The sequence below is a fragment of the Rhipicephalus microplus genome, chromosome 1, assembly GCF_043290135.1.
Source record: "Rhipicephalus microplus isolate Deutch F79 chromosome 1, USDA_Rmic, whole genome shotgun sequence".
In the NCBI taxonomy this organism is placed as follows: Eukaryota; Metazoa; Arthropoda; class Arachnida; order Ixodida; family Ixodidae; genus Rhipicephalus; species Rhipicephalus microplus.
The window spans coordinates 264,462,354-264,485,207 of NC_134700.1; the positions used below are offsets into that span (position 1 = coordinate 264,462,354).

Here is a 22,854-nt window from a genome sequence, read left to right on the forward strand (position 1 = left end):
GGGGGGTATTACTGCAAGACATACTGCTTTCTTTTTTTCATATGCCTTTATTTCGTGAGCTATGTGCAACCAGCGCCAGTGCAAGCAGAGGTGGATGTTTCTTGCAGAATAGAAGTGCTGGCAGCTTCGTTGGTGTCATGTGGCCTTGGGCGCATTTATTTGATTCCATTTCCTCTGCACTGTCTTCATCTGCTTTTCTTGCCTTCACTTGCTCACTGCTCTCTCTGTGTGCCTGGATCACCAACACTGTCACCCATTTTGGTGAGTTCTACGTGTGCACTTGCAACTTTTCCTTTTGCATTTGGACAACACATGCTTAAACTTTTCCTTTTTGCATTTGGAAGACACACGCTTAACTTGCACGGGTGCTGTGAATGCTTTGGTGCACGAGGCTTTGTACAGAAGCCCTTGAATTGAGTTCACTCTTTCGCTGTTCAGGCGTGAGCTGCGCAGTTGAACTTTGCTTGCATTTTGATCTCTAGGTTCACTTTGCTGAACCTAGAACTATCGCAATGTTGCTGTGTTTCAGAACAAGTGACAGTGGGATAAATAACAAATAGAATTTCACCAGTGAAAAGGGAGCATTGTTATGTGTGGTTATGGTGCATATCACTTGTGTTATCTATCTACTCTAGGAGTGTGTATTTTCAGGAGGCATAATGCCCCTGATTTGGTTGTGCTGCTAGAGTTAAGCAATTAAAGGTAATGCACAACTTTTTCACTGCACTGTCTGTACGAAATTAAGGAAACCTAAATGATATGTAGTAAGAGTTCGACGGAAGTTTGTCAAGCGAAGGAAGGTCAGTAGTACTTATGAAAGCTTTATGCTCAGTTCTCTTGCACTTCACTGATCTGTGTCGTTGTGAACTATTGTATTTTATATAGCAAAGTACAGGATTTATATTATCTATAAGCTGGTATGGTTGTCCTTGTTCATTTTGTGATGCATTTAAAATTGGACATGAATGGTACAAGTACAAATGAGCGCAGAGAGTGCTACTATTCTAACCTTTTGTACTTCTCTGTGTCGTTAAGCTTTTGTTCAAATTCACCGTGCGCAGCACTGGATAAATTAAAGTGTTAGTGTTCACATCTATGTGTGCCTGTGCAAGACTTAATTTGTTATGACAATGTGTGCACTCACCCCTCACATTCATAAACAGTCCTCAACTTACAGTTATTCTTGACTACACAATCACTCTTCAACTTAAGGAGGCTCTGCCATTGTGTGTCCTTCACTTCAATGACTTGGGAATGTTTAATGAAATGCACTTTACAAAAGTGAATTCAACCAGACATTGGTGTGGCCTACTCATGAGCATTTTGCTCAAGAATAGTTTCTGAGCCTTAACAAACTGTGATGGCCACTTCTGTCAAAGGGGGCTCTGCTTTCACTTCTTGGGAGTTCTTGTGGGGTGATGAGTGGAGGAACATTACTGGGGATATCTCCCTTTTAAATTGTCAGCATGGATTAAGAAAGTTTGTAATTGAATTGTAATTAAACCACAGAGAAGGCTTCATTTAATCACTTAAATTAACTGAGCAGAAATTAATTTTTTTGCTGCTCGGCATGCAGAATAAAAATAATAAAAAAAGGCTGTGGGTACCAACTTTAATTGCTATTGCTTACATACGACTACATATAAGGGTGATTACATTGTGTTAGATGACTTTAAAAGAGCATTGACTTCTGCTTAACAAGGTCTGAAAACTCCACGAACACATTATAAAATGATGATACTTGGTAAGCGCAAAGGTTGGAAATTTTTCTAGTTGATACTAAATTTCTCTGAAGATGCGGGACTTGCCCCACCATTGTGATCTAGTGGCTGAGGTACTCGGCTGCTGACCCACAGGTCGCGGGATCGAATCCCTGCTGCGGGGGCTGGATTTTTGATGGAGGTGATAATTCTGTAATCCGATGTGCTCAGATTTGGGTGCACGTTAAAGAACCCCAGGTGGTCGAAATTTTCAGAGCCCTTCACTACGGCATCTCTCATAATCATATGGTGGTTTTAGGACGTTGAAACTCCACATATCAATCAAGATTCAGGACTTGTCGATATTATTCTGACATGATGAACAGGAGCGAGAAATCTGACAACTTCTTATGATTGGAAAGTTGGCGCAGCATTGTTAATAAAAAGTCGCAGCTTTGCCGCAAAGGCGAAGCAATGAACGCGATAGCAAAAAATTTGAAGGTCACATGCAGAATGGTAAGCAGATCCAAACGTGCCTCGCATTTCTCACGCACAAAGGACGCGCGAAATGTACTTACAGGTACAGATTAACACGAATAAGCGTCTCAGTTGTTACTTCGCTGTGCCTGAAAAGCATGCCCTTTTCACAAACGGAGGCTGCGCAATGATTGCAGTAGCCTTTGTGCGCCCAGTAACTACAACAGAATCATACCGATGAAACTCAAAGGCTAGCCAACATGTGCGATTCTCCCCACTGCAAAATAAGGGCGCGCGATCAAGCATACGCCCCCTTATTCTCTACATGGGCCAAAGTACGCGTGAGAGATGAAAGCCGCCGCGCGCTCACTGCGCCATCTTGCTGATAATGCTGAAAACACAATAGTCCCCTCCGAGATGCCTGCCAACCGCGGTAAGCGGTAGATATGAATAGCTCGCTGTTTGAATGTTGAAGGAGATACCTCTCAGTGGTTAACGCCTCGCATTCACGACGCGGAGGTCCCATGTTCGATTTTGCGCGGCAGAGTCTTTTTTTCTGGGATTTCTTCCTTTCTTATGTTTTCATATATATAGATACGTATACATATACAATGCATGACGCCGACGGTGAAATCCAGCCGAGAGAGTCCATATAATTGCTATTGCAATAAAAGTGATGCAGATTGTCTTACCTGTCAGTTTTGCTAATAGCAAGAAATTAGCAAGCACAACATATCATGGCATCATTCACTGGTGAAACTGAAACTAGTTTGTAGTTTCAGGAAATTGTTTATATTTTGATGTTGCATCTAGGGTTTTTTTTTCTGCGAGTTTATAAAGCAGAGAAAGAAGGTAGATATATCTCGATGCTCCTTTTAAGGTGCTGCAGTTGCAGCACTTTCAGACATGTTGACAACCATGTTTAGCTGTATATCTCGATGCTCCTTTTAAGGTGCTGCAGTTGCAGCACTTTCAGACATGTTGACAACCATGTTTAGCTGTTTATTGTACTGTTTATTGTACTACCAACGGCCTTCTGCTGGATGTAAGTGTTTTGTTTTGCATTTCTGCAGTTCTGGTACATGAACCGGCAGTGCTGATTGAAGGGGTGCTCTTCCGAGCCCGCTACTTGGGGTCGACGCAGCTAGTGTGTGAGGGGCAGCCCACCAAAGCCACTCGTATGATCCAGGCAGAGGAGGCCGTGTCGCGCATCAAGGTCTGTTTAAACACTTATCCCCCTGCTTGTCTCCAACGATAACTGATTGCTTACATGGAGCTTTGCTTCGCTCAAGATATCGGTTGTGTTGTCTCAGATTTTTACAGTGGGGACTGACAAACTACAACAGCTTACCTGAACACCCCTGTTGTGATGTACATGGCTGAACAGCATTTTCCGGTTCAAGGCTTCGTATTGAATCTTTAAATGAATGCAGAGTTTCTTGCAGTGAATAGCTAGAGTTTCCCATGAGTTGGCAAATATTGTGATAGAGCATTTCACAGATTTAATTGATTTGATTGATGGGATTTATGTAATGTTAGTGTGCACAGGGGGGTTTAGCTCCTGAAGAGCTCCAGTAGTAGCATTAGTAATATGAGACTGCTTGCCTTCTATAATTACTTGTTATTTTTTATGCGGCCTCTTATAATACTGTTGATCACTTCCAGCCAGTGGTGGCCATTAACAGTTCATTGTTTTCTCTCTGGTTTTGTTTGAGTCCGACACTAATGACATTGTAAGTGGCTTGTGACCAGTTGTGCTCACGTGGAATTAAATTAATCTGCGTGGTGGTGTGTTGGTTACCACTGCATTTGCTTCGGTAACTTTACTGTGGTGAGTAAAACAGAGAACTTGAAGTTTGGTTTGCCCTTTCGAAAACTGTAAATTTAGCTCATGCTTGCTTTGTTTTTCCTTCTACCACTGCTTCATGGATTAAGTCCCTGGTGAGTACGTCTGTTAAAGAAATTGTCATCATAAACTGTCTGCATCATTGGTTATAGCATGTGGAGTGACTTAAGGCATTTAGCTTTTACTTTAGGAATCATTCTCTCTCTCTCTTTCTCTTTTTTCTGAAGCCTGCTGCTCATTTTTTTTTTTAATAGTGTAATATGATATTTCATTTTCAAGTGCCCAGCCAAGGAAAAATTAATAGAGTTTACAGCGTGTCATTCAAAGAAACTCACCCTGTACTTGCACTTTATAAGTACACATAATTGATTATATTAAGTAGAGAGAGATATGTGAAATTTTGCACGCTCAGCATGAAACGACACTACGCTATACGTAAGTGTGACAAGCTACTCTGTCATTAAAATCATGCATGCAATCTCTTGATCTATCAAGATAAATGTGATGCGAGTGTCATGTATAACGGTCATGGTGAATGGTGTTTCGATGCTTTGTACAGGCTCCCGAAGGAGAAGCGCAACCTAGTACTGAAGTGGACCTGTTCATCTCCACTGAGAAAATCATGGTGCTGAATACGGACCTCAAGGTAGCCGCTCCAGTTATTTCTCAGTGGTCACTTCTACGTGCCTGCCACGATAGCTTGGTGGCTGTTGTCTTGCATTGATAAACTTTAGGTCGTTCGGTATATCCTGGCCTCAACAGCTGCATTTCGACGTGCATGAAATGCATAAATGATCATTTGATTGAGCTTAAGTGCACATTAAATAACTTAGTGTCACCAAAATTAATCGAGGGTCCCCAGCTATGGCACACCCCATAATGAGGTTTTGTTTTGACATTTCAACATCAGTTTTTTTTTTTTTGAAAACAGCTTTCTTAATGCATATGCTGTTTCTTTTTGACAAAGATAATCACAGCATTTGGTTTGCATTGTAAATGTGTTTGTATTGTTTAGTTCAGGGGACAAACGTAGCGCTATAGAATCGTGGTGTCATGGAAGCATTTCGACATCCCCTGTGTGTTGTTACTTGCAGGAGATCATGATGGACCATGCACTGCGAAGCATCTCCTACATTGCGGACATTGGGGACCTGGTGGTGCTAATGGCACGGAGGCGAACTCTGGAGGATGATGCGGGAGGCGGGAGTAAGCTGCGACGCACTCCGAAGATGGTCTGCCACGTGTTTGAGTCGGAAGAGGCCCAGTTCATTGCACAGTCCATTGGTCAGGCTTTCCAGGTAAGGCTTGTTCAGGACGAATGCTTTATAGTGTTGCTGTTCAGTGAATGATAAGGTCATAGTAACACTTGTTCTTACATGCCTCTTTTTTACTCTCTACCATACCTTGTTTACCATTCATACAATTCTGTTCACTGTTGTCATTACAGTTGAACCGCTTTATCAGAGACACGTACAGTAAAGCTTCCATTATATGTCCCCCGGTTTTGTTACGACCGCCATTTTACAATGAATCGGTCTGGTTCCGGCAAAATCACCATAGAAATAATGTCATAAAAACCTTGGTTATACGATGCAGTTCTATGCCGACCTTGCATCTTATGACGACTTTCAGATTTCGTTCAAAAAGAGAAAACTACCTTTACTCTAATCAACTGTCGAACAAATATTCACGAGTGCGAAACATGAACTTGGTTTCCCCTAGGTTGACATTTGGAGAAGTAGAGCGAGACAAGATGGAAAATTGATTCTCCTGGAAGTTCATGCGCTTCTACGTAAGCCGCGACCACGTGCGTACGTATTCGGGTTCGTTTACCTAGTGAAGCTCTATCCACACAGAGTGGCTTCAGCTGGCAAAAAGCTGATATTTTCATGTTTTCAGTCCGTGTAAAAACTTGTCCTGGTCGACATACAGCTGATCTCCTGCCTTTGTCGCACTCGCAGTCAGAGGCTTGCGCACGCGTAAGGGCGCGACGCAGCTGTTTTCACCGTGCAAAATTACTTTCACTTGACGTCAACGTTCATAATAAGAGCGAAACGCCACTAGTTCCACTTCACAACGCAACAAATTACAACGCGCACTGCTCAGCCATGCCTGAAGGCATTCTGCGCAAACTCGTGTTTCGTCGCCATTACGTGATCGCAATGACACTGTGTTAGATTCTTGTGACGGGCGACTGTTGGCTACACTGTTCTGGTTTCGTTTTCTCGCGGAGGCAGTTTTCGGCATTCGATTAGATTTATTTAGAACTTGAGAATAAAAATGTGCTCGCACAGTCTTCAACTAAGTAATTCTGTCATTAGGAGCCTCTGGCAACGATAATTTGATCTACCTTCTTTTCAAAGGTACAAGGTCATGCTGTGGGCTTATTGGGGTAGTCTGTACCCGTTCTTTGGGCAAGGCTGAATGTCACTGCCTGTAATCTTAGTTTTTTATTATACGACGCTTGGATTATACAACGGTTTTGCGTGGTCCTCTGAAAGTCGTACAATCGGGGTTCCACTGTACTGGGGAGCAGTTTTCATTTGTTACTATATGGAGGGACCTTTCGTATCAGAGTATCATGTTTTAATTACTTGATCAACCCTTATTTCAATATAGGGAGATTGAAACTGTGCATTAATGTGCAGAAGGAGGCTGCAGATTGTGAGAAATTATTGCAGTTTCCTGCTTTAATAAGTACAGTCGCCGACCGATTTTCCGGACTCCAAAAATTCGGACTTGTTGGATATTCCGGACTTCATAAATGCACCGTCAGGGATCCCATAGAGCTAATGCATTGTTTCGACCGATTTTTCGGGCGAATTTGCCCCTGAAAGTTCGATTTTTCGGACTAAATCGCTCGTTTTGTGCCACGCTCCAAGCCATTGTGAACGCCGCCATGTTGGATTTTCTGTCGGCTTGGCTAAGCTTGGTCTTCAGATGCCTTTCCTGCCTCCGAGATTGGAATGCGCACGCCATGTTTTAAGTTTCGGAGGCCGTGTTTGCTTTTTAAAAGACGCGGTGATGGATGCCGTTTTTTCGTCTTCGGTCAGCACTATCGTCATCACATCGCACGGGGAGGAGGCGAAAGAAGGATTCTTTTATTGTCGTTGCAGCTTTTTTCAGTCGCCATTCTGCACGTGTTGTGTCGCGTAGCGTCGAGACGTTGTGTGCTTCGCAGCGGCTATCTGCGGCATCGAATTTCGTGTTCTCGGTGCCATGGCTCCGCTATCTGTGCCATCGCGGGAGCCAGGTGGTGTGAAGAAGCGTGGGAAGTATACGACCCTGACGATGGAGAAGGAAGCTGCCATAATCAAGCTAATAGAGAGTGGACGTTCGCAGCTAGATGTCGCTGGATGACGGTCGACGCCGGATGGCGGTCGTCGTTGTCGTCGAATGACAACGACGACCGCCCGCAGCCGTCTGAGATCGCCAACGCGGTGACAATTTTGTCGAGCGTTTATGGCGACGATGTCACCTTGGCGCAAATACGGGCAAACCAAATTGCCTCCAAGCGTAGTTTGAGGCAAGGCAGCATCAAGGACTTTTTTAAACCTGCCTGATGCAATAAACTTCAGATTTTTGGCGAAAACGAATTTTTCGGACTGTTCGATTTTTCGTACTTTTTTTCGGTCCCCGCCAGGTCCGAAAAATCGGTCGGCGACTGTACCATATTTACTCCCCGGCAAACCCGATTGAGCTCGCCGGCCCGCGCACTTGAAACCTTTGAATGCTTTGAACAGGCGTGCAGGGCGCGCACCTCTCTAAGCAGATAAGCATAGTCAAACGGGCTGTGAGTGCGAAGTATCTTCTTCCAAGGACTTCCCCGAACTAGGGTTCCTTAGAATACTGCACCCAAAGACTCAAGACGGGTCGCCACGCAATGACCACGGGCGAAAGGTGGCGCGCCGTGCAATCAAAGATGCCAGCAGAAGGAGGGTCAACCCATGAACTCACATAGGAAAAGATAGGACACATGGACATACGCCCTGTGCCGCTCTCACCAAATGAACTCTTAATCATCCAATAAATCTATATCAGACCAAAGTACTTTCCAAAACTATAAAAGCTGCTATATGTTCGCTACCTCATTTTTCACTGCAGTGCGAAGGCTCGTAGTGTCAGCTGATCTACTGTGTATAACGATGTCTTGCATAATCCTGTACGGATTACAGTAAACTGTGCAAAATAGAATAGACGTATGAACTGAATGACCCTCTGAGGTAGTGGAACCCTGTTCATATGTTTTTCAGTGGACTGGGTAGGGAAAACAAAACAGCCGAGGAAACGCAAGAGTGACGAAAGCTCCAAAAATGAATGAGAGCACAGGCGCTTTGACTACAAACAATTTATTTCAGCTAGGTGAGCCTAAGACTTGAGATAGTTGACTGCCGCGTCTTTTGCTAGCTGGTAAGCACCACGTGTTTCTCAATAGTGTTCAAACCTGCATTGCTTTCAGCTTCGCTTTGGTGTGCAACGTACTTGCGAAGATAGTCCAGGGCCGCGACGGCTTCTCCAAAGTTGAGAGGAGCCGACTCCACTGCCAACTCTTTATAATCGTATGGATCATGCTCGTCGTCGTCATCGATGTCCCCGTCTTCAGTTGCGGTCGAGTTTGCATTGATCTCTGCGGTTTTCTGGCACTCCGAGGTCATGACTGCAACATCCACAACGACGTAGACGTTGTACACATAGCACCCAGCACATTCATTGCCTCATTGACCTTTGCTACCAAAAGGATGCTTTCGATTGTTGAGCTTCGATGGCAGGCTCCTCATTGCTGTACATACGGAACCCACACCTTGCGAAGCAGTGCTCTACAGTTGACACGCGCACTGCATTCCACGCTGATGCGACGTAATGCATGGCGTTGAGTACAGAAATTGTCGTAGGCTGCTGTCCACAATCAATACGCGCGAGACAGCGCTTGGTGAGGCTTTTTCTGTATGAATGCTTCCCGCATTTTATGACCCCGGCATCCAACGGCTACTAGTGGCGTATCGTATTTGGTGGAAAAAAAAAAGTTTGACATTCTGTAGAAACGGCAGGTCTCTCGGGTGGGCAGCACAATTGCCCAGGAAAAGGAGAACCCGCCTGCACTGTCAACTCATCTTATTATCGAAGTATCGAAGAAAATTTTCAAAGTGCACGTCATCCACGTACAACTGTTACGTCTGTAGTGGCATGGCAGCAGGCGAAAGTTTTTCAAGCACCGTGGGATTTTAAACTTTCCAATCACCCATGGCTTTAGTTGGTCTGAGCCATCCAAATTGCAGCAAAGGAGCGCCGTCAGCCGATTTTTGCTGCATTTGCCTCCATGGCACGCTTCGCCCTTCAGGTTTAACGATCTCGATGGCTGCACACGACCGAAGATGCCTGTTTCATCAGCGTTGTAATTGTCACGAGGCTCACAGTTTTCATTAAGGGGGGATGCTACACCTTCCAAAAACTCTTTTATTTTTGCGAGTACCTCAGTCAAATTTGGAGAGCCTATGTAGATTTTACTGCTGATTTCAAAAATCTAATTCTTTTTTTGCTGTGACAATTAGTTTTAAAAATATAATGAACTGCGACTTTTTCAATTAAGGCCTAATTAGCTAATTAACTGTAACTTGGATATTGATGTGCAACCTATAGAACCAATTCGGTATGTTCACAGTGTGCAATAAAGTATAAATCATTGTTCTGGGCTATTTCGAAGCAAAGTTGTGGGATGTTGAATATGACATGAAAAATTTCCCCATCTACACTTGAAACAAAAGATCCATTTAGAGAGTTTTCTCCAAAAATTATTACAATAAAACTTACTTTACGACACATCCCCTGCATTTATCTTCGAAACAAAAAAGAAATCGTAATGATAACCCAGATAGAACAAGAGATATTGCTCCGGCATAATGGGAAGCACATGAAAATTGTCGTTTTGAGAAATCGAGAAAAAACGTGGGCACACATTTTTATTGCAGAAGATGCAACAAGACAACCTCAAAACGCACCAGAAGCATAGTCTGAATGCATTCTGTGCTCATGCCTCCTCTTCACTAGCTTCCGGAGTTCCAATGAGGCTGTTCTTTTCTTGTTGGAGACAATGCTGCGACGGTGGTCTTTTTCTCTCGCTCTCCTGGCACCAGTACTTGTCGCATTCATGTCCATTTCACCTAAGATTGCTGTTGCAGAATTCAAATTGCCCGTGTTGAAGCGCAGCACTGCTTCTGCAACAGCTGCTTCAACAGCGAACAGGGACGCATGGTGCTCCTTGGGGGCCAAACTCCAGATTACCGAATGTAGGCTCTCGTTGGAGTTCTGCGTTTTGCCGCGTTCGCACCTCTGAAGCAGGGCTCTTTCCGAAAGCCGGGTATAAACCGGTAGTAATGCCTCTGCCACGTCTTTCGGTAGATTGTAGGCATGCCTGGGGTTGGGCTCACCCTTTGATTTTGCGGCATTGTGCCGACACCATGAAGTTTCACCAGCTGGGCACAGACTGTGGTCCGAGCATTCATCAGTGGAGGTGACGTGGCGGTATGTGGCCATCACAGCCTTTTGCATCTCGCCCACGTCACCTTCATGCGATTTCAGAGCCCGGCCATAATATGTGCTCAGCCTGGTGATCAGCTCACCTGTGAGCCTGCCTTTCCCACCAAGGCCTCTTTTCCCATCGCACTTTTGTTTCTGCACCAGGTTTCTCAATGCGGTGCCCATCCGTTTCTGTACATGATTAATACAGTCTTCCTTCTGCACGTCAATGTAACCATACACCTTGGCGTCTTGTATGGCGCAAAATGTCCTAGAGTCTCCATCAGACAGCATAGTTGTGTAGCGCAGGCCATGGCGTTCAAGCGACCTCTGAAATAGAATTAGAGCCGCCTCCACTTCCATTTGCCCCGCTTTGCTGTTCGTATTTTTTTGGCATTTGTGGTTAGCCTTCCATTCTTGATAGCCCTCACTACTAGGCTTTGGGCCCACCTCGCAGCCTAGGCAAAAGTTGGAAAGAACGACGTAGTCCAACACGTAGCCACTAAATAATTCGATAACTGTGCCCACGCCGATGTGGGAAGAATGGCCTCGCGTCTTCCACGTGCCGTCGTAGCTAACGGCAATATTGCCCCGGTGGCCGAAGCACAAGTCATCATAAATTGTTCTAACCTTTTCCGCACATTCGCTCATAGCGGACTCAGCCGCTCGCGTTGCAGCGGGTGCCAGCGTGTTCTTCAAATGCCGCTGAAACGTCTTGTGGTGCATACCGCGGTGTGAGATGCCCATTGTTGCGAAAATATCGTTCATTTTCGTTTGGCCGTTGCCGGTAGCCACCATCGCCCTCGAAGCGAGAAGATTTACTTCAAACGGATTGCATGTTTTCGTGCCGTTCGCGCGGGGCGAAGTCCATTCATTCGCGATCTCGCCGCACCTTTCACACTGCACTAGCACTTTCACGGCAAGTCTGTAGTCCCGATCCCCTCTGACGATTGTAGCCGGTCCGTGGCAGGCTTTGCAACACAAGGCACCCATTATCGCGTTTAGGATATCTAGATGCATAAGCAGATAAGGAGCAGCGTGGTCCGAGTCCTGTGCGGTTGCCTCGCTACAACTCGCGGTGAAAAAGTCAATTTTCCGTGCAGTTGCTGGCGCCGATGAAAGCCGGTCGAGCGTCGCTTTCTCCCGGGCACGATTTTCTTCAACTTCGGCGTTTGTCACCACCTTGGCGTCGATTCGTAGTCGTCCGGAGTTCGCTTCACCGTCATCGTCGTCGGAGGCAACGCGCTCGGTCGCACCATCGCTGAACGGCCGCGGAGCGTCGACACATCGTTCGTCGGAGTCAACCAAGGGCTCTGATGACTTCGTAGACTTTCTCCCACGACCTTTGCGTTTCCTGCGACCAAATGCGTGCACGGTCCGATACTTTTTTGCGTTTCCAGGCATGGCGATACGATCAGAAGCTTCAGAGTGCTCTGCCTATTTCGAGGCGTCACAGCGGTAACCCTTTCAAAATTGCGTCGGGTCGCGTATGCAGGCGCAAGCCGCGAGCTTCCAGCCAACCGGAAAGCGCCATTTCAGTCACGTGCGCCGTTTAGCCAATGGCAGTGAGCGCGGCTCTTCGTCTTTGAGGCCCCGTTTTTCGAGCCGGGGAAACGCTCAATGTGGCTTACTGAATAAAAAAAAAACAGCTGAAAACGCGTTCTTTCAAACAAGACCAAAATGGCGCCGATCGTGCGCGTAGTTCCCGCGTATCATAGAGCCGAAACCTGCGCTATTCGCCCTCAATTTAAAGGGCAGGACGCCCGTTTTCGGTTTTTTAAAGTTGAATAACGATAAAAGTTGATGGTATTCGGCTATGAAATTTTGTAAATAGGTGCGCAATGATGTCGGGAACGCGAAAAGAAGGTCCGCGAAAACTCGATTTTTTGGCTGATTTTCGGTCCCGAAGTGCCGCGTCCCCTCTTAAAGGAGATAATGTGGACTTCCAATCATTAGCTGTTTCCACGTTCACACTTGCCACTTCTCCGCTTACCATATTGTAAGCGATGCTGTACCTTTGCAGAAACGGTCGATTCAGCCATTTGACGCTGCAAAATCAGTGTTGCTCAGCCTGGCGGCTATTTTTATCGCCTTCTCGCGTATAATGTTGCCGTCGAAGTTGATACCGGCAGCGCGAGCTTGCCTGAACCAGGTGAAAAGAGACTCGTCGAGTTTCACGTATGTGGCGCCACAAGCTTGCTTGGCTTTCGGGCTGAAGAGAACGGCATTCTCTTCAATCTCGGCACGCTTTGAGACGATTCTGTTGAGCGTTAGCGGTGGCAGTCCAAGGTTTTTGGCTATGTTGACCCTTTTTCGCGTTGGCTGCTTGTCGATTGATCTAAGTATGTCCAGCTTTACCTCAAGGGAAAGCGCTTTCCGCTTACACGATGCCATTAAGGCTTGACAAAGATTGTGTTGGCAAGTTCAACGGTAACGGGCTTAGCGCTCACAAAAGCGACTGAAGACGAGTCACAACGAGCGACATGCGGCGGTGGGACTGTCACACACTCTCGGCATCTCGTAGTGATGAAGCACAGTGATAACGGTGATAGCACTTTTCACAACTGACCATCTAGGGGCGGCCTCTCCTACTCACCTGCGGCTTCTTGCAGCCTGTTCCGTTGGTAAGCCAAGTCTGTCAAACGTCAAATCAAAATGGTGGTGCCTGGGCAGGTTCGGTGGACTAGGTTGCGATGCATCGTGCAGGAATGTTCTCACAGTTGCGACGTAACAGCTGGTTTCGCAATACATGGTATTCTTTGAAAGCTATGTCGGGACTGATGAAAGACAATGTAATACAGTCGAACCCGGGTATATCGAACTTGCCGAAAACCGTTTATTATTTCTATATATGGCATAATTCGATATAGGCCCGGTATAGGTTTTGACACAAAGGCACATAACAAACTAGAAGAAAAGTACTTTATTAATATGGTGGCTTACTTGCGTGCCCTACTGTGGAACAAAATAGTCCCGAATTTTTTTCTGTGTCAACGACTTCGCTGCCTGCGACAGCACGCACGCCTCCACGTTGTTCCACAAGTCGGAGGAACTGAGGCCGCAACCTTCCACATTCAAGCAATAGCGCCAGACCAACGCAAGTGCACTAATCACTTCGGAGGATGTAGGCAATGGGCCGTCGTCGATTTCCATATTGCTGTCGCTTTGGCTCGTGGTCGGCACGACATCTGCAATGTAATCCTCATCCTGTGATTGACCCATGATGGGGACATCATCGTTCGCACTGACGAACTCGTCGAATGTCGATCCGTCGATAGCACCCCGGAACTCTGCCAGCTCATTCCAAACTTCGGGGGGAACACCTGCGGTGTCTTCAGTGCTGTCAGAATTTGGGGTGTCATCACCAGGCATGAGGAAGCCGGCATGCCTAAAGCAGTTCTGGATCGTCTCCTCCTTGACATCTGCCCACGATCTACTCAACATAGAAATAGCTCCGAGCAAGTCGATTTTAAGCTGCCTGCCGACACGAAGGTTCAGCAGCAGCCTCTCCACCAGGCGCTTCCGATAGCCGGCTGTCATTGTGCGTATAACGCCTTCATCCAGTGATTGCAGTACATACATAGCGTTCGGGGGCAAAAAACGCAGCTTGATGTTGCTGAAGGTCGTACTGCAGTGGTGCGATGAACAATTGTCCACGAGCGGGCACACATTGCGATTTTCGCCTATCAAATCATCATTCCACGATGATAGCCATCTGCTGAAAAGCTCCCCGGTCATAAACGCTTTTGAGTTTGCTTGGTAGGTAGGAAGCGACAACGCATTTCAAAAACACCGTGGTGCCGTGCTTTTCCCGATAACCAGAGGTCGAAGCTTTTTCGATCCATCTAAATTAGCTGCCAACAGCACGGACACATGAGCTTTGTTTGCCTTGCCGCCGCTTGTCTTGTCGCCACGACACGCAAGGGTCTTGTTTGGCAACATTCACCAAAATAGAGCGGTTTCATCCGCATTGAAGATATCTTGGGCTCTTTATCTTGCTGTGATATCTCGCCAGTTTTGCTCGAGCCATTTTTTTACGCTGTCCAGGTCCGCCGCTCTGCTTTCACCTGTAACAGCTTTGCCAACAATGTCGTGCCGTTCTTTGAACCGCTGAAGCCAGCATGAGCCGCCTTGGAAATCATTCCTGCCATATAGAAAAGCAAGGTCCTTGGCTTTCTGCTCGATCATAGGGCCGTACACCGGGATGTTTCGCGACCGAACGTCCACAAAGCACTTGTAAATGGCCGCTTCAACATATTCGTACACAGCAGCGCGCACACGTCGAGCGCCATGGGCACCTGGCCTTTTGTCCGACTTGGGCCTGATTTCTGCCTTGTTCTTCAGGATAGTACTCAAGGTGCTCCTTGGAATTTTGTACGCGGCAGCGACGTCGGATTTCTTTTCGCCGCGCTCAACCCGATTGATGATTTCAAGTTTCGCGGCGAACGGCAAATTTTGCCTCTTTGCGCAAGCCATGATGACAGCGCGCAAATACAGTTCACAGAGCACCAACAGGCAACACCACAGACCACGCTGAATCGGCAGCAGCAGGCATACGAGTATAAAGAAAGAAAAAATGGCGCTCACTTCTACCGCCTCCGTGCCTCGGAGAAAGCACGACGGCCTCTGATTGGCTGTAAGCGCTGCGAGCGGGCCAGGATCACTTTTTGGAGGGGGTTTTCGCCCGCGCACAACGGGGTCTAACCAACTTTTTCTAGGGTGGTGCCGGCAGTTTTCCTTCGTGGTGCCGGGAAAACCAACTTGCTGGGACACTTTTGAGGCACATGGAGTTTGATATATCAGTTGTCGTTGCCATTTTCGTTCGCTAAAACAGTAACTTTTGCTATATATTCTCAATGTAAACTTACCGTGTTTAGGCATTGTTCGATATACGGGATAATTTGATATAAACGGGTTCGATATAGTCGGGAGTTTTCGCCACATCGAAATTGCGAAAATTTGTCCAGAATTTGGAAGGTACCAGTGAAGCTCAGGATAAGCAGAGGGCGTGGATTGTAGTCGTAACTGCATGTTTCATTGCTCCAACCATTTTGCTTCTCTGGTCGAGCTCGAGCGTGTTGGCAGTGTTCAGCACTCCATAATATCCACTGTAATTGGGCTACATGCAATGCACAAGAAAAACTATGCTTTTGTTCTGACCTCGACTGTATTTGATATTATATATCAAATACAGTCGAATCTCATTAATACCAACACGCTTAATTTGAACTTCTGGTTAATCCGAACTCACGCTGAGGTCCCGTCAAAGCTATGTGTATTCCAATGAGCGAAAACGCCCTGTAATTCGAATGCACAAGGATTTGCGACGGTGAATTCAAACATACCACGCCCTGAAAATGCTCTCGGCACCACGCCCAATCTCGCGGCGGCACCTCTAACACCTCAATGCTGTGTACAACAGAAAAATAAAGGAAAGAAAAGGCTGTGGTGGAGTGCTTGCTCTCTCTCAAATGCCGATCTGCAAAGCGCCGGTGCCATGCTTCCCCTTTTCCCGTCCCTGCCACGTTGACCCTTCTCCTTTCAACGACCCGCGCGAAGAGAACACGGAAGAATAAAAGCTGCCATGAAGTTTTTTCATTTTATTCCCTGGAGTATTGGTTCTCTCTCAAATGCCGATCTGCTTCTCTCCCCATGGAGGCGCTCCTCCTTTCTCGTCACATGGTGGCCATGCTGCGGCTGCGGCACAGAGGGTAGTAGCAGAGAGAATAGCGGAGACGCAGTCGTCGTCGTTGTTTTTAGAGAGTGTTGGCGCTGAACATTGCCACACCCAACTTCTCTTGCCAAAAGAATGCTGAAGCTGAAGAAATGCTTTGCAAGCGGCGTGCGAAACTGACTCGCTGCAAGGCAAGCGTGTGTAGATGCAAATCACCGATTACTTCAATTAATGACGGATGTCCTGTGATTTGTGAATAAATGTAAGAATTCTTAGACTTCCCGCTCGTGTGTTAGCTCAATGAACATGTGTCACTGCATGGTGAGTCCTCCGTTCGTTTAGCTTTCATTTATTTGAACTTTTTTTAATTCGAACGAATTTTCGGGCCCCATAGAATTCGAATTATCGAGATTCAACTGTACAAACTTGAAGAACTTACGAGAATGAAAAAACATTAACAGACGAGGGGACGTGAAGTGCAATTCGCTCCTCCTGAGTTATCAGCTGATCGTTAATCGCTGCTGTCACTCTTGGTGCGTTGATGACCTTCTATGTTCAGTAAATGATCCTCATCATTATGATGATTTCTTTCAACATCACTGCTAAAAACAATCTGAGGAATCCCCTCCTCCGATTGACTTCAACCACACACAACTCTGCGTCACTCACCACGTTTATCTGGGCACGGAGAACCTTTCGCTCTGAAACCCGTTCACAAGCGAATTGCTTGCAGTGTGCTGCCATCTATCAGCAAACTCACAAAAACAAGCGGCACAGCATTGGTAATGTTTTCGAGAGCAAATTGCGAGCCTGTGCGACTTTCGGTGTACAATGAATGTAAGTTTCGAATGCAAAGGTGCGACGATAACATTTAACTCTGGCTTCAGAAAATTTTGCAAAGCTGATATGTGTACTCTGCGGGCTGTAATCGGAAGTGCGAGTTGCCACACTTTTCACTTCATGAAAGCTTGACGTCTTGCAAGAACGAATCAGATTTATCGTCTCACGGATGGTCAGGTTTATTCTCTGATGCACGAAACAAGCAAAGTGGTTAGTATTCATTTCTTGCTTATGTGTTAACACTGAGGCTAGCACAGCCCAACAACGGAGCGTCTGCCTATGACCATCCTCAAAAGGATGCCCTTGAATTCCGCTTGGAGGCACGATAGTCTATGGGCATTGCAATATTCGGCTAGGGTGTAACGCAGCTCAGACAACTTTCTGCATCAGAGGCGTATGAAGGCCCGTTACTGAACGTTAATGACAGTTGTTCTATAAACGGTTGTTGCTGTTACTGTGGGCCTGTCATGCCATTTGTTCCCTGCATTGTCTGCGTCAGTGCTTCAACGCACGCTTGGTTGATTTCGGAACTTAATTCGGCCAGCACGTTCTGAGGGTTCCCTTGCGATGTGCTACAGTAAATATATATACAGTGAAATTCAAGCTTGCTGTTGTAAAGTTTGCCGAAAAAACGGAAACCGTGCTGCTGCCAAGCACTTCAGCATGAAGTTCTTCAACGTGTGACGATCGGTGTGACTGGTACGGGAGAAAGCAGAAAAGTGCACGCTTGCTCATGCAAGTTCCTTGCCATTTAAGAAACACATAGGTCCTCTGGTGTTGCCATGTCGTGGGACCTAGTTTTTTCTAGCATTGTCGAGAAGAGCTTAAAAAAAATGGGGCATTCGAAAATGCTCAACGGAACCAAGGACAATGCGCTTTGGGAGGGAGGTGACAGCGGCCGAGACAATGATTCTCAATCGGACTTCTCTATCAGCGATTCTGATTAGACTGTTCGTGACTGGATGCGACTGTTAAAGTGCTAATTCTGTTACATTAACTAGCACACTTCGTTTGTGCTCCTGTTTATTTTCTTTTATTTTATGTATATACTGTGCATGGCAGTACTATTTCACATTATTTCGTATGCATTCGCTAGTGTTGTGAAATCCCTGCGTAATTTGTGCACGCCCTTCTCGGAGCCACAAAAAGCCACCCATGGAAATGAATGGTTCTGATATGTCCAGTTGTGTTTACACCCCATATCTCATATAATGGAGTTCAACTGTGCTAGTTAAAATAAAATGTCATTTTAGAGCTTGTGCTGGTTGGTATTAGTATTGCAAGGTCTTTGTTTTGGACACTAAGTTAATCTCCAAGTCAATCTAGGCAACTGTGTAACCATAGCATGGTGTTCTGCAGGTGATCTCCGAGTCAATCTAGACAACTGTGTAACCATAGCATGGTGTTCTGCAGGTGGCGTACATGGAGTTTCTAAAAGCAAATGGAATTGAGGATTCGTCTTTTGTCAAAGAAATGGACTACCAGGAAGTGCTCAACTCTCAGGAGATTTTTGGAAACGAACTGGAAATGTTTGCCAAAAAGGAGCGCCAGAAGGAGGTGGTTGTGCCCAAGCACAAGGGCGAGATCCTGGGCATGGTCATCGTCGAGAGTGGCTGGGGCTCTATGCTGCCAACCGTGGTCGTGGCTAACATGGCGCACAACGGTCCAGCCGCCCGCTGCTCACAGCTGAACATAGGCGACCAGATCATTGCTATTAATGGAGTTAGCCTTGTGGGCCTGCCTCTTTCAACCTGTCAGGCGTACGTCAAGAACACCAAACACCAGAGCGTAGTCAAGCTGACAGTAGTTCCCTGTGCACCTGTCGTTGAAGTCAAGATCAAGCGGCCTGACACCAAGTACCAGCTGGGCTTCAGTGTGCAAAATGGCGTCATCTGCAGCCTACTCCGTGGCGGCATTGCGGAGCGTGGTGGTGTCCGAGTCGGTCATCGCATCATTGAGATCAACGGACAGAGTGTTGTGGCTGTTCCTCATGAGAAGATTGTGAACCTGCTGGCCACATCGGTCGGAGAGGTGAGTGAACAGATGCCTTAAACAGCATGTTTCTTCGGCATCCTGCTGTAACAGTCATTTTCATGCTTCGTCAGCAGAGTGTGGATATCATCACTGAGCAACGAGTTGGCATACACTTCAGTTTGTCCTTTATTTGCCAAAACCATGTGATTGATTGATTGATTAAATGAAACAACTTTGTTTAACACCATGTGAGGCTAATCACTTTTGATAGTGCCTCTGATAGTAAGAAAAATGCTTTGGGACATTGCAACATTAAAATTACGCCCCCTGCATCATTCTCATTTAGTTGTCAGCTCCTCATATTACTCAGAAAAATGGGTGTAGGAATGATGCTTGAAAGTAAAAACAGCCAGTTGTATAAATTTTATTGCTTAGAGAGGCAGGAGTTCAAAATGCAGACAGAACGTTCATAACATTGCAAGTACCACTCGGACAATAGAAATGTTCAGGGGTAGAAGTGTTATGCCAATCTGACCGGCTGTGCATAAACTTAAATTTCTGTGATAATTGTCGATTGGAAGTATAACCCTCAAAATACAGCCATCTATTATCCTCGACCGAGCAATGCTGAGTGTTGGCCACACCAAGGATGTGGTTGGAATCATATCCAGTGGAGTTGGATCACGTAATTTGATTCATTGATGGGGCTTGCTAGTGCTTGTATCATTGCTGTTATCACAGTAGTTTGTTTCCCTGCAAAGGTGGTGGCACTAACATGAGTAACTGTAATTTATCTAGTAGCACAGTGAAACCTCGATAATTTGTACCAGCCGGGAACACTCAATGAATGCCAATGATCATGCACTAAACAGCACCGTGCCTTTACAAGTGCATATGCGCACCTCTCGACACGCCCCACCGTCAAAAGCAAATGTGTCCCAAAGTACCTATCAGAAAGTATTTTCTTCTTCCTTTTCTGCCAAAGTGCGGAAAATAATCTGGGCTGCTACTCGCACAGGATCGTTTTATAGCACGCAGGGGCTGAAATGGTGACAAGACGACCACTATTGGCTGTCTGCAATGCATATGTGCGCGCTACTCTTTCATGATCTGGTACTAAGTGACAATTGACAATTTGATTGAAACACGGAGTGGTCACGTGGACTCAGATCACATCTTGGTTTGTTGTGTGCAGCGCGGTGCCTATGCTGCCCACGCTGGCGCTTCCTGGCGGCTTGATGTTCTGTGCGCATAAATTAGCAGTGTGAATTGCTCGTTGCCACTTTGCTCCTGTCCGAGCACAGGTGAGCAGAGTAGTGTGTTCAATTGGCACGGAGATAACAAACTTCTGCCAAGCGAAGTGTGCCGCAATCATCTATACGCTGTTTTACGCATCAGTTGCAACTATGAAGAGACTAGCGAGGCTCCTTGCTGCAGATACGTTTGTGTAAAGAAATAGTTGCATGTTTTTACCACCTAGAATATATCTTTTGTTATGTTTCAGGCTGAGTATGAAATGGACATGTTCAGTATTATGCACTCGTATGCACACATTGGTAGGCAGTAAGCCTGGTAAGCTTATTAGTACTGAATGTTTATGAAAATCATTGGAATTTCTTTTTACCAAGACAAGTTTTTTTTGACAATGATATTCGACTCTAGAAAGCTGCTCCAAAACTAACTTGTGTTGCTCCAAAATGTACCTTTTGGTTCTCCAAACTTTCTCCTAAACTCTCCTTTTACTGCGCCAAAGCTGCTCCAAAATAGCATTATTTCACTTCCACCACTGAATGCTAAAGTAAGGTTTCTTTTTAATTCCATTGTTTTTAATTGTACTGTTCGTGTGTAATGTTTTATTAAGAATGAGTTTTTTCCCGGCACCAAGGTTCTGAAACCACTATAAATGTGCTCAAATCGATGCTTTGGTGAATTCTATGAATTAAAAGCATAACACCTTACAGGGACACTAATGGCAACTATTAAGTCAATGTTGATTGTTGAATAACAGCCCAGAAACCTCGTAGTGTTACTTTTGTGCCAAAGAAGTGCTTATTTTGAAATGCAATCACGTTTTAGTGGTCCGCATTGGGTTAGCGCACTTTAAATTACCTGCCTCCAATAGAACACCTCACATCACTGTTGCAGTGCATGACGTTGCCCTGCTTTACTGTGCGGCCACCGACACTAGTAGCAGCAGAACGAAAGCAGTGGGAGCCACAGCAGCTACAATGGCCATTGAACAATTTCCTGCCATTGGCTTCGAGATGGCACACGTGCTTGGTTCATCTAGGCCCCGCTAGATGGCACGACCTGTCCAGTTTAACCAGGCGAAAATTGAACCACTCGCGCCATTCCCCCTAGTAACGTCCGGCGAGTTTTTTTCTATGAGTCGAACCAAAATGAACAAGTAGCATTTTATTACATCTCTTGATGCACGAAAAGTACTTGATTTAGTGCAGCTAGTTCGATTACTAGTGATTAATTGCAGGCTGTAACTGTGACGTCCTCGAGATCATCTTGAGAATGTCCTACTGTGGCGCATGTGCTCTCGTGCATTTAGCTTAATTTTTTCGGTAAGGAGGGCACTACTGTTGATAATCATGTCGGTTTAGACGTCATACATTGAGCTTTCACTATCACGTACATTGTCATTTGACTTCAGTGTCCCTTTAGGAATAACAACTTCCCCAAACATGTAACAGTACAGATCTTAAAGCTTTCGTGCTATGAGACTTAGTGTCTACTTTCATTGTTTTCTTGCAGATTCACATGAAGACAATGCCAACATCGATGTTCAGGCTGTTGACTGGTCAGGAAACGCCCATGTACATCTGAGCAGTGTTATGAGAATGCTGTGGCCATGTGTCTGTTATAGTCCCTCATCTAGTCATGGTATTTTCTCTTGCTACAAGAGGTTTGGTGCACATGGACATGATAGAGCACAAGTTTGACGTCTGGATAGAGAAGAACAGGCTGCCAAGAGTGTGCTGCTTCATATTGACGTGTACCTACTCTACTTTTGTCTGTGAGGAGTCTTTGCGAACTATGCGGGTAGTTCAGCACGAAATTGCATGGGCTTCTCTGCACCTTAGCTTTTGCGACAGCACTTTACAAGGTGTGATCAAGATGCTGCCATTACTTCACTCAGGCACAAGTGTATCATCTCCCACTTCTCTAATGTCGGGTACTGCGCGGACAGTGGAAAGCCACCAAGACGTCTCGTGATGACATGGAGGAGGAAATGCAAGCCGTCTTATCACAAGCAGGTGGAAGCGATGCTTTATGGTCTCAGTATGGTACCATTTGCCTGTTGGGACCACACAAGAAGTGCCAAGGGTACCTCATTGGATTGCACTGAGCGAAGGCTTCTTCATGAGAAAGTATCAGATGGAGTGATAACCGTACTTAATGAATGGAATGGTTTTAGCTGTGGCAAGTCTTCGGGCTTGCGGCGAAAGACTTCCTTTGAGGAGGAACTGCTCCTGCACTGTTGTGCTCATTAGTGGTGGTCTGGTATTGCATATGCAGCACAGCTAGATGTGCGGATTTGCTGCCAGGACTGACCTTTATAGTCATTTATAAAGGTTACTGTTTCGATCAGGGCGGCTCTGTAAGAGCTCACACCTTTATAACTGACATTTTTTTTTTCTACCAAGCAAGTCACATTGTGCCATGGCATCATCGTGTTGTTTAGCAACCAACTCATCTGCTAAGCCAGAGATGCGACGAAAAAGTGGTTTATGCAACTTCTGCATGATTCTTCCAGGGCATGTGTCTGCTAGAATAAATGCTGTCTTATATGTGATGCATGCCAATTTGAAAGTCGAGTA

At 45.8% G+C, this 22,854-nt stretch overlaps 1 protein-coding gene across 3 annotated transcripts in view; it reads left to right on the forward strand.

The window, feature by feature from the left end:
- The window catches only part of LOC142815611 (protein lin-10-like), a 29,438-nt gene extending 7,178 nt beyond the window's left edge, over positions 1-22,260 (forward strand). For 2 of the 3 annotated variants that reach the window (XM_075894148.1, XM_075894150.1), the window contains 5 exons: positions 3,251-3,393; positions 4,583-4,669; positions 5,118-5,321; positions 18,464-19,081; positions 21,788-22,260. In XM_075894148.1, coding sequence (XP_075750263.1) covers positions 3,251-3,393; positions 4,583-4,669; positions 5,118-5,321; positions 18,464-19,081; positions 21,788-21,859 — 1,124 coding nt within the window. In that variant the 3' untranslated portion in view covers positions 21,860-22,260. The remainder of the gene's footprint in view (positions 1-3,250; positions 3,394-4,582; positions 4,670-5,117; positions 5,322-18,463; positions 19,082-21,787) is intronic. The other variant, XM_075894149.1, reaches the window with a different exon arrangement.
- Positions 22,261-22,854: the final 594 nt, after the last annotated feature.